The 12,119-nt window shown below is 40.4% G+C and overlaps 1 protein-coding gene across 2 annotated transcripts; it reads left to right on the forward strand.

The window, feature by feature from the left end:
* Window positions 1-1,238: 1,238 nt before the first annotated feature.
* On the forward strand, window positions 1,239-11,859 carry LOC113036652 (uromodulin-like 1). Of its 2 annotated transcripts, none has more exons than XR_013901257.1 (4): window positions 1,239-8,108; window positions 9,209-9,365; window positions 10,610-10,739; window positions 10,943-11,859. XR_013901257.1 is itself a non-coding variant. In XM_080288597.1 (4 exons), the coding sequence occupies exons 1-4, from the start codon at window positions 7,834-7,836 to the stop codon at window positions 11,128-11,130; spliced, it is 750 nt and encodes a 249-aa protein (XP_080144723.1). In that variant the 5' UTR covers window positions 7,349-7,833; the 3' UTR covers window positions 11,131-11,859. The 2 variants fall into 2 exon arrangements, 1 of the variants encoding a protein (XP_080144723.1); XM_080288597.1 differs by having other exon boundaries at window positions 7,349-8,108.
* The last annotated feature ends 260 nt before the right edge of the window (window positions 11,860-12,119 follow it).

The following is a 12,119-nucleotide window of genomic DNA, read 5'->3' on the forward strand; positions in this document are numbered from 1 at the left end:
GTTTAAAATTCCTTATTGAATTCGTTCATCTTCTAACCCATGGCCATGTAGTTGTGACTGTAAAGAGGGAGGATTACTGTGAAATCGAATCCACGTATAAATGAACTTCAGAGGACAAAAGCTCCCTGCATGGGATGGCACCATCTGCTAGTAACTGCAAACAGCTGATACCTTCTGCTCAGGTGGATTAAACAGTAATAAGAGCATTTAATCAGCGGGACTGATAAATCGCAAACAAGACAGAACAGAAATGAAAATGCTTCACTGTTTTATACTAGGACTCTTTCTGCTTCCAGGTATGTACTCACAGTTGTGTTTATTTTCTCAGTAAAGTAACTTAACTTAATGGTGAGCCCTGTATACTGCAGATTAATCAATTAATTGGCCAATTTAATAAATTATTTCTATGTTAGATAGAATATGTTTGTTTTTTGCAGCTTGCAGCTATATATAAACTGCATACAGTACACATATATGAGCTGTAAAGTTGTAATACTTAAAATACAATATACTGCTTAAAATGTAAAAAATATTAAAGCAACATTAAAAAATACAGAAATGATTATTTATTTGTTCATCAGAAGAAAATACCAAAATAAAAACAACAAAGAGTAGTCTGCAGAGTAGAGTAAAGATGCCGAAAATAATAAAATAAAATAGCAGCTCTTTGAATAAATTAAAAGAATTTTCCTCACATATATATTTAATTGTGTGTCATGCCTGGTAGATGGATAGATACATAAATGATATTCTGGCTCTTACATTTTAATTTTAAAGTAATTACCTAAATCAGAGGAATGCATTCATAAGTTAAGGCGTATTACATTCATAAGACTACTTTGTTTAGCTTTATGATAATGTTTTAATATAATCAATATTAATTGATTTTTCTTTCACATCCATTCTATGTGTGACCTGTATGTGTTACCCTGTATTTAAATATATGATGTTATGGTATAGGTTTTTTTTTTTTTGCTGTTTCCTCAGTTTGCCGTAGAGTAATAACTCACAATATTAATGTGCAAAGATTAATTCAGTTTGTAAACTGGCTGATATCAATGCTGCAATTATCAGTGTAAACATCAACCTCAGACATTTTCTATCTTATGCATACATGTACTATAGCAGCAAGGCTCTTTTTCTAACACTATTTTAAACTTCTTAAAATCACCAGCAAGGACAAGTTATATGAGGGCAAGACAACCTCTCCAATAACTAAAACAGTGATGCTGATTTAAAATGTTTTAACCTCACTCAGTCACTCGGTCTTATTTTGAATACCAGGTGTTTGTACTAATGTGATTTTAAGACTTCAATAGTACTAAACAGTAGCACATTTATTTTATTTATTTATTCATTTTTGTGCTATTTTTCATGCTAGGTTTAAGAAACAGAGCCTCTAGGGAGGACATTTGAGTGACATGTTTTGCTTTTGTCTTCGTAGTCAGGGCAGAAAAAGAAGATTTCCAAGGTTACTTCACAGAGCAAACAAAAGGCACAACTGTCACAAAAGATCTGCTTCTGAAAAATGAAAACACAACTGGTCATGGCACAGAAGCAATACCTACAGAGAAGACACATCAACATACCGCAATGGCATTGACTGCCAAGTTTCCAGAGGCGGTCTTGCTTGACACCAGACTGACAAAACCTTATAAGAAAAGTCTAATAACAAAGGCGTCAGCTTTAATTTCCCTACCAAGCTCAAAGCATTTTGTCTCCAGAAATGGGAATAGCTCTCTCATATTAAAGAGAGAGCCGTCGGCTATGAGGATTGACACTGAATCAGAAAAACTATTGATCTCTAATTATGAAAAGATCTCATCATCTTCTGCACAATCTGCAATAGAATTAATGATGAATGACACCTCTGACCCAGAGGGAAATTTGACTGCAGAGGCAGTGAAAGCCCCTCCTTGGTTTCACACTCTTCTTGATTACAGGAATCAAAGAAACACTAACTCTGTTAAGCTCACATCTGCTGATGGATCCCTGAGACCTCCAGCGCTATCTGCATCTCATTCTCGTGTAATTGATAACCTGGATGCAGCACGTAATGACAGCAGTGACAAACAGTCTCAAGGCAAGGAAACCACAAACCCGAGAAGAGACCTGTATGGCTTGGGCACAGTGCAATCCATCTTTCAGAATGCTACAGCAGAAGATTCACCGAGAGGAAGCACAATAACAAACTTGTGTTTGACCTGCCTGAAAGATCAAAGGCCAAGCTCCACCGGGAAAGCTGCACTGTCAACTCATGGCTCCCCTGACAACAGTAAACTTACAGCCTCATTAACCAGTTTATATCAACAGTCAGCTCGAGTGCAAGAAGAAATGTTAAACAGAGACGTCAGTCATGCAAACCTCACCAAGCACTCCAGTTTCAGCGAGGGAGGAAGTTTACCTTACGATCAGACTTTCCTTTCTTTTTCCTTCAGTAACACTCAGAGTCATACTCAAAGCGTTTTGAATGATTCCCCAAACATTTTTTTTTCATCAGCTCCAGAAGCGGTTGCGTTTCACACACGACCTCTTGCTGAGGTGTCGTCAGAAACAAAAGAAGACACCAAGAAGCAATTGAGGCATACCTATCCTAGTGAAGCTTCTGTCAAAGAGAGACCCGTCTCAACATCTACAACATTTTCTCACTCATCAAAATCCTTTTATATTGCAAGGAAACCAGTAGAAAGTGGAGAAAAAGAGCTGTATGAAAAAAAAGTAAGCACTGGGGTCCCGCAGTCAGACCTGATATATTTCAGTAAGAATAACAAAACAGCTTCCCACAGTGTCTCAACAAACTTAAAAAGTTTCATTCAAAGACAGTCTTTGGACATCAGCAGTGGGCCGGTAAGCAATATGCCTGTTATTAGTTCAGCTCCCCACAGCACTCACATAAGTGTTCTTACAGAGGGTAGTGATCACAGCACTGCATCTCATCCAGCAGTAAGAATGAGCTCGATTGAAGCTCACAGTGCAGCAACACCCTTCAGCGGGAGTAGGCCAACCGCTTTGCCAGTCGAAAATCCTGAGTCTCACTTTCAGACAGGAAGAGTGGATTCTTTGATCTCTCTTCTGAGACTCCAAACACCAGCTAAACCAAGCTTTCAGACCAAAGGACCCATACTGACATTATTACCAAAGGATTCTGCCATAAAGCTTGCATCTGCAACCACAAAGACACACTTGACAGATAAACAAGATCCTCTGACATTTAACGCTGTACACAGCATTGTTAAACATTCTTCTGTTGATCCCCCAGGGCCAATGAATAAACCAGTTATAAGAGAACCACAAACTACAACCACCGCAACAACAGAAGTTTTGCCCAGGAAGTTGTTTCTCTCAGAGTTGAGTCAGGACTTTGGTGATGACATGCCCGTGTTGACACTACCAACACTATCAAGCAAATCTCTTTCTGAGAAACTGACAATAAGTAAATTTTCAGGGACTCAGTCTAAACTCATCCAGGTAGGAACTTATGATGTAGCTAGAGGGAAGAATGTAGCATCAACTCGTCAGTCTTATTCAACATATAGTGGGGATTTAATCAGAGAGTCACTAAGAGATAATGATACAAAATCAAGAGATGAAAATGAACAGGTGTTGTATGCAGTTGTAGAAAATGGGAACAAGACAGAAAACGATGAGGAGATGAACGCAATAATAAAGTTGCAGGAAGGAGAGAAAAACAGGAAAGACACAACTTTGAACTATCAAAGAGAAAAATTTAAAGAGAGCAGAGAAGAAGAACAAGAAAAAATAATCAATACCAGAGCTAAGACAAATCAAAATGTAGACAGGGAAGGGGAAGAAATGGCAGCGCAAACCGCCAACATGAGTAGGGAAAAAGGTGAAATGACCAATGGAGAGGAGGGTGTAACCTTGAGACAAAACCTGGATCAAAGCAAAGGGCAAATCAGTGATGAAGAAGGAGCTGAAAGAGACAGTGTGACTAAAATATATGAAGAGAATTTCCTAAAAGTTGCAGCTGAAAAGCAGAGTGAGTCTTTAAAAAGGGAAGAAGCAGAGGATAGAAGTGAGAAAACGCCAGAGGGGAAAGAAGACAATAAATGTGTTGGGGAAACTGGGAAAAAGGACATGACAAATGTTCCCTTTGGACCCCCTACTAATTCGAAAGAATTTAACAGAGATAAAGAACACATTGTTGAGAACCTGTCTCCCTGCCCCAGTTTGATTAAACAGCTGGGAACCACTGAGAACAAGGGCATTCATCTGGGAGAAAATGCTACAGCAATTGTGGAAATCACAAATAAATCATTTACCTATAAAGTGACAAAAAATCACAGAACAACAAGTCAGAGCCCCATCCAATCGAAAACAACATCTCTTCCCAAAGAGCCATACACACAGACTAGATCTCATCTCTCTCCCCCCAAGGACGTTTTTCCAAAACATGAAGTTACGTCATCACTCGCTAAAGAAAGTGCCCGGAACGAAGTTGTTGAAGCTACATTTGGACATCACACTTTAAAGTTTGGGGACGTATTAAAGCCATCGGTTTCCCCAAACAGCAGTGCAGCTAAATTCACTCACCCTTTACTAAAGACTATCAGCAATATGTTGTCACTCACCACCCATCGATTGACAACCGCAGCTGGATTCCCGAGAGCTGAGCCCCACTTTACAGTAAATAGTTCTACTCCCAATATATCAATTATTTACGACATCCCAGATCAGACGCATAACTTTAGTGCTTCAGTTTCAAAGGCCAATTCAATTTTACATACCGCAAATGAGAGCGAGCAAGCAGAATACATTATAGCATCAGTGAATCCCGGTCCACACCAGAAGATGTATAATCACTCATCTACTAGGCCACCCACGGCCACAGCCTTGTCATCCGAGGCCCACATCTCCATAGGCCAGTTGCAGCCTCGCCAAGCGCAGCCTGTCCCTCAGATCAGCGAGTCCTCCTCCTCCCCCTCTTTTGACATGACTTCAGGCCAGCCATGCTCATTTAAACTGTCAGAGCAGACAGCCCATCCAGATGCTCTGCATACCTCTGTTGATGGTAACGAGCAGAGATCTGTGCATACCCTAACGGCATCATCGAGTCCTAAAGCGGAAAACGATCAATTTCCCCATACCAACATGTCACCGCTGCTAAATCTCAGCCTGTTTGGAGGTGACATTTTACCTGGCACCTATAGGCTGACAGGTCTAACCGGATCAGCGGTTAGCCCTGTCTTACTAAACTTACTTAGGGCCAATTCCAACACTCAACATGCGAATGGTGAAAGTGACCGTGTCAAGTCTTTGTTAGGGACTGCTGATGAGACAAATCAAATCAAGGAGAACAATAATGCACGAACAATGGTGACCTTGAAAGTGAAACATTTAGAGCTGGTCACAGAGCAAATATCAGAGATGAGACTTGAAAAGAACAGTTTACCTTTTATTACTCCAATGACCGGCAGCAATAAAGATAACATAGATGAACTTAATTCTTTGTCTATAATGCAGGCTGATAAACCAGCAATGAAAATGATTCATGAGAATGACCTGATCAGTGTAAATGGCGAAAATGAAGCAAACAGCACTGTGACAGTTCCCATCAAGTCTGTCATGCTTGCGGTTCATGCTGGGCCCAGGACTGAGCAGGCTATGGACGACAATTTTGTGTATGATTTTGGAACACCTGCCTTTAGCACACATGTGGCACCATCTGGCACCTCTCCAGATGTTGAGTCAGAAGGTTGGCCTGAAATGCCTAAAATCCAGCATGATGATGTGACTAAAATGTCTGTTTCTGATGTGAAGCATCATGCAGAAAAAACACCCGGAAAGCAAAACAATTCAGTGAGCAACAGTGCTCTCCCTGCTGCACATATTACTTTCAGAAATGATATCATTATCCTCAGTAAATCCACACACCAGACTGACGACCAGCTAATTACTTCTTCCTTTCAAATGATAACAGCAGTAACTGATGATTCCGTGTCCCTGGCTCCAACTCCTACCATAGGTGGGGTTACTGTGTCCAAAGAAGATCACGAATCACTGCTGATGGCTAGTGAGAGTGTGCCAGTTGTGGAAAACTCATCTCGCGCTGCTGCTGAGCACATAGAGCACTCGAATCGTCATACTGAGTCTTTGTCATTGATAGGGCGTCCCATAACTCCTACTACTGGCAAACCCACCCCTGCTGTGAAAAGACAACACACAACAGAAACACACAGTGCCGAGCTGCCTGAGGATAAAATTTCTGTACGGACTATTGAACAGAGTCAGCATGCTGCTCCTGCTGTATTTGTAATAACACATAATATTAATGACCCAGAGAAGGACATCCAAAGAGACTTGCTGCAGACATCCCACAGAGCTGAAGGTTTGCATGGTCCAACATCTACCATGCTTAGAAAAATGGAATATTCATTAATTAAAGACATCAAAACAGCTCTGACTACAAAGAGTGCTTTTGAAGCCAAACAATCTCTACTTGAGAAAATTTCTGCAGCATATACGCAGGACAGAACAGAGCAGCCTGACAGGCAGACCTCGCATGAAAAGACTTCAATAAGTCAATTGATATCTGGATTTATGGCAGATTCTGCACCAACTACAAGGATCTCGCCCACAGACATTATTAATAAAAGCAGCTGTAGGACTATCGGCTGTGCTCGGTCAACCAAGACGACTGAAACAACAACTGGACCAGGTGAAATTGATCATAGTCAGAAAATGTATAAAACACAGGGTGCAGTCACAGAAAGAGATCATTTCAGAGACGAGGACACTGCTGGCGCAAAACCAGAAAATGGCAATTGCAGCTCTGACTGTCTTGTAGCTGGAAAGGCTACACCGCAGGCCGCTGACCTTGAATATGCAACGCTTTCAGCATTCATCAGTATCGGTGAATCCGATCACGGCGTTGATGAAACGATGTCAGAAAAGGCCAGGAGTGTGGCAGCTAAAGCTGTTCATTTGGAGAGGCACTGGACACCTGAGAGGCCCCACTTTGTAAGGAAAACAACACAAAGACGCTTTCACAGAGAGACCTCGAAGGCTCAGGAGGTTCCTGCTAAAGAGGTCACTTTATCTGAACCTGAAGCAGCTCTTCTGCAGACCAAAATAAAGGCTACTGAGCTGACGGTGCTCTCTGAAAAAAACACAAAAACACAATTAAACCGAGGAGCAGGCAATGTCGAGGTACTTGAAGCGCAAAATGCCACCAGGTTAGTGAGTGCCGCGGCTAAAGAAGAGTCTGGGCGCAGCCTGTTACTGCCAGAGTCTGAGTCAGAGCTGCCAAAGCTGAAGCGCAGGGGAAGGACCTCATCACATCTGTATCTCTCTGGGTAATGCTACTATTTATAATTAGTTAACACATACTGGAGATTTTGAATGATTAAAATATTGACTAGAAATGATCCCATGACTTTTACGTTTTTTTTCTTCCTAATTTGTGAAAAGAAGTCAGGAACCACAGTTGGCAAACAGACTAGGATGCCATTTTATTTATTTATTTCTGCAGTCAATGAATGTTTATAGCACAATTAGGAATTTTAGCTGAGCAAAATAACTTAGACATAACTACTACTACCCTTCACAACTGTGAAAACTCTGAGGTGGGAAGAGTTTTCAGAGCTGTATTTGTTCAACCTGAGATACTCATGTGACTGCAAGTCCTAAAGCTGATTTCTATACTAAATCAAAATAGATGTAAACGAATGTCTACATTGAGAAATCAATCACAAAATAAGATGTATGTTTATGTGTTTATGTTTAGCAGTAACATAAAGTATGTAATATGCAGTACTTTACACAATAACATTTTTGGTGCCGCCCTTCTTTAAAGATATTTATGATGTAAATATGTTAAGATTCATGTTGCAAATACACCAATTTGTTGGTAGTATAACAGAAGTTTCAGAGGATCTGTGTGGCAGTGGAAACTACACAGCAGAAATGAGTCTTGACCTTGGGAGAGGTGTAGAGCCTGGCGATGCTGTACCTGCCCAGGGGAACCTCAGAGTGGTTATCAACCTAAAGACAAACAACAGTCAGATAAACCTCGGGGTCACCTCCTGTTGCCTGTCTCCAACCATCCAGCCAGACCTTGCAAACTCTACCTGCTGTCTTTTCTCCAGGTAAACAGGAAAGCCGGAAATAAGCGTTTGTGTTCTTTTCCAACTCTTGCGTTCCGGCAATCCCCCACCACAATGAATTGGATAAACTGTCAAGAAAATGGATGGATGGATAGAATTCTGATGTCTTTGATAACATCAGTGTTTGTTGACTTCTTGTAATAAGGTTATTAGGCAGTCTCATTCAAACTTTGGATTAAATATAAGTTTAAATGTTCAATTTTTCCAAATCTCTGACCTGGTGATGGGGGAATAAAATAATTAAAAAAATTCAGGTATCACATTTTTACCAGGTAACACTTATCCACACGGCCCAGGGTTGTTATTATACGTAGGGCTAGACTGTCACTGCTTAAAAGAATGTTTATTTTTATTTATTTATTTATTTTACCAGATAAACAGTTTTACTATAACTTACATCAATCCAGGAAGCTGCAGGTCCATTTCTAAGAGTTAAATATTCTAGATAAAAAGAAGGCTGTTGTAGGTTGATGGTGTTATCTCTCTGAGCCAGGATCAGTCAGATAGATGGAAATTGGGTGCACTCCACACATATGGAGAAGCAGCAATATACTGTAAATAGACAACCTGTAAAATATCAAAGTCTGAGTGACTGTTAAACTTAAAAAAATGTTTACACCAGTGATGTGCAGTTTTTTTTTCAAATGTATTTCTCCTGAGTGAAATGAAGAAAAAAAAACAGTAAATCATTTTAAATTACCTTGAAATAATAACCTCAATAACTCCTAAAGAGCTGAGGAAATGCTTAAAAAATCAGCACACTGGTGAATATATTCTGGACGCTAAATCAGAATTTATAGCAAAACTTATTAACATTACATACCATAACTACCAATCTTACAACACCCTAAAACAAAAACTGACATTTACCTAATATGATTTATTGTTTTTTTAAGTGTTCAGCTCAGTCCAATCCAAAATATTGACACAAAAAGGGTGCACTGTTTATTGATTACTGCAGCTTCCATGGCATGTGGCAGGATTTTCTCACTTTAACCGCTTTTCCTTAAACATTCCGCTATTTCTTTTAAAGAAAAAAAAATCCACTAAGGTTATACTCTGCATTTGTTTTGGTGCCTCAGGTTAGCAGCAGAACCAGCAGGGATCACACTACTGCCCACTGCCTTGTCAACGAGTGCCAGCTTCACCATCAGTCTCTTCCAAATGATTAATTACTCAGTAGTGTACCTACACTGCGATCTGAGTGTCTGCCTGAGGAACCACTCTGACTGTGAAAGGGTAAGATTGCAGTGGGTGCACAGCGTAATGATGTGAGAGAATGAAAGAGCAAGCGACTGAAGGTAATTTAAATTTTGTGACACGGAAAACATGGAGACAGACTAGAAGTGAGCGGGCTCCTTTAAATTGGTTGGGTACAAGAGCAAAGAGAGACGGTAAATGAAAATTATTTGAAAGCATAGGCATACATAATTTTTCAGAATCAAAGTTAAAAGAATCCTTTGGTACAACTAATGCAACATGCCATTGCTAATACTAATAAGTATTTTATACATCTCACTCTTTAGCAAGATTACAAAGACCGGAGTCAAACCCCAGGAATCAAACACACAGCCTGGAACCCTGGTCACGTGATTATAGACACACTATAGGTTAGATGAGGTCTTCACAAAGTTAGAGAATAGCACTAGACAAGCAGCTCTAATACCAACCCCTGTATCCTGCTGTTTTGGGAATGAGGGCTCTGATTTAATGAGAAAAGGGGAATCATCTGACAAGTGCATGTTAGAGGGCGGAGGTGAAAGAGAGGAAAAACTCCAGAGACTCATTTTGATGTCTGGCTTTGAAGAGCACTTCCACAGCTCCCACAGCAGCTGTGATTCTAGTATTGCTAAGTTCTCAGCCATTTTTCTTTTGTTTTTTCCTGTTACAGTGGTCATGTAAAACAGTGGGGATATATGATAGACGATAAAAGCTCCATCTTATAGAGCAGTAAAACACTTTGAGAGTTTGAGCTTTGACACAAATTGTACTGCATTATCTGCAACTTTCTTTGTCCACATCTATTGCTCCTTCCCCCCTCTTGTTGTGACAAATTGTGTTTCTTCTTTGCACTTGATGTGAGACTATGCATTCTGGTGAAGCACATCAGCTACAGAAAAGCTATACATTGCATTGCAAAAACCCAGTTTGAGCTGCTCTAAATCAGAATGGGATGCCTAGATTAAATGAAAGCTGTTCCTTACAAGCTCAAATCCATATTTGCAGCTCTTTATTTGAAATAAATACTTCTGCTCATGCTCTTTTTATTCAACTAAAAAAAAAAACTGGCAGGAAAGAAATCAGGTTTTTCCAAAATATTTATCAGAGGAGTGATTTGTTTGTGTTGGTTTCGTGCACATTTCTTTCTGTTTATCATCACAGACAAAAAGAACAACCATCCATCACCCAAACAGATAATAACCTGTTAGCTATTTCACCAGTTTCCAAACTTAATTGTTTTATATCTCCTCGTCTTTTTGTAGCAGTGCCTTCAGAAGAGGCGTGCACTTCCCTCAGAGGGCTCGCAAACTTTTGCCACCAATCTGAAAAATCGCATATCCTTTGGACCCATGTTGAAACAAGTGAAGAACTCTACCTTTCCAGAGGAGATAGGTAATTATTAGCTGGTCCTTACACAAAAATGATGATCTGAGATAACAGAGCATGCACGGCAGATGATGTGACAGGAAATTAGATATTCTCCTCATGAGTGCGTCATATAAAGCTACACGATGAAAGTAAAAGAGATTAGGGAACACTGCACAAACAAGTCATGGCTGTGACTTTTACGGTCTGTTTGTTTGTGTTTTTATCAGAACCATCAGAACTGGACTTGGCTCTGGTCATAGTCAGCCTGGTGGTTGGCTCCTCGCTTGTCACAGTGATGCTGCTGCTGGTGTGGCTGGCCTACCGTAAACGGGGTGACTGGCTGCTCCGCTCGGCGGCTCCGCCACGAGCCTGCTGCGGCTGTCTTCACCCAGGAGGTGACTTGATCCTTCCGTGACCAAGGAAGGACCGTCGCCTTTTACACTGATCAAGTCTTTACCAAAATAGCTGCAGACAATTATATTAGTCAACAGACAGTGGAGCAGTCAATCATATTAACCACAGAGCAGAGGCGGCCAGCTGCATCGGCTGGTATAGGCTAGACTACACAATGAGGAGCAATCCAATTCACACCGCCTTTCGCAGGTGACACAGCTGTTGCAGTCTAATTTTGTACTTAACCATGAGCAGTCGATTATCATTCACAAATTAAAAAAAAACACCTTGAGCCCTTTGTTTTATCCCCAGGGCAAGAAATCAGCATGCTTTGTTTCCCACTTTGAGAATAATGGCTTGTGAATAACTGTTTCATACACGATAATGTATGCATTTGTGTCTTGTTACCTATATCGAGTCTTTGTGGTAGAAGCTCATTTATTATTGCAAGAGAACATACAACAGCCCTGAAATGTTGCTTCTGTATCTATACACTGTAATATGATGTGGCTAATAATATGAAATAGTGGGAAAAAAATATCAGAATATGTATCAGTGCTGATTTACTTTTAATCTGTGTCTAAAGAAGAATTTTTTCCTGATCTCAATCTCTAATCTGAATCCTTAATAAGTACAATGAAGCAAAATACAAATGGGAAAATCCTTTCTAGCAGTATTCCTAACATAATATTCCATGATCCATTTTATGTGCACCAGTAAAGTTTTTTTGGGGAACATTGTTAGCGCTGTTTCTTTCTCTTTCCTCATTTTGAATGTAGGTGCACTGCTGTGCAGGGAGTTCAACACTGACTTCCAATGAAGGATGATGACCTTCAGGGTTTTTAGTGGGAGCAAAAACAGACATGAAATTCAGGGGCAGTATTTGAATGATAAGATTCCATCAGCATAGAGTTCAGCTCAAGGTGTTCAAGACTCCCTCCCTCTGCGCGGACCGGTACCAGTCCGAGGCCCGGGGGTTGGGGACCGCTGGTTTATAGGAGAATCTAAAAC

This window comes from Astatotilapia calliptera, chromosome 14 (assembly GCF_964374335.1).
Source record: "Astatotilapia calliptera chromosome 14, fAstCal68.1, whole genome shotgun sequence".
Taxonomy (NCBI): Eukaryota; Metazoa; Chordata; class Actinopteri; order Cichliformes; family Cichlidae; genus Astatotilapia; species Astatotilapia calliptera.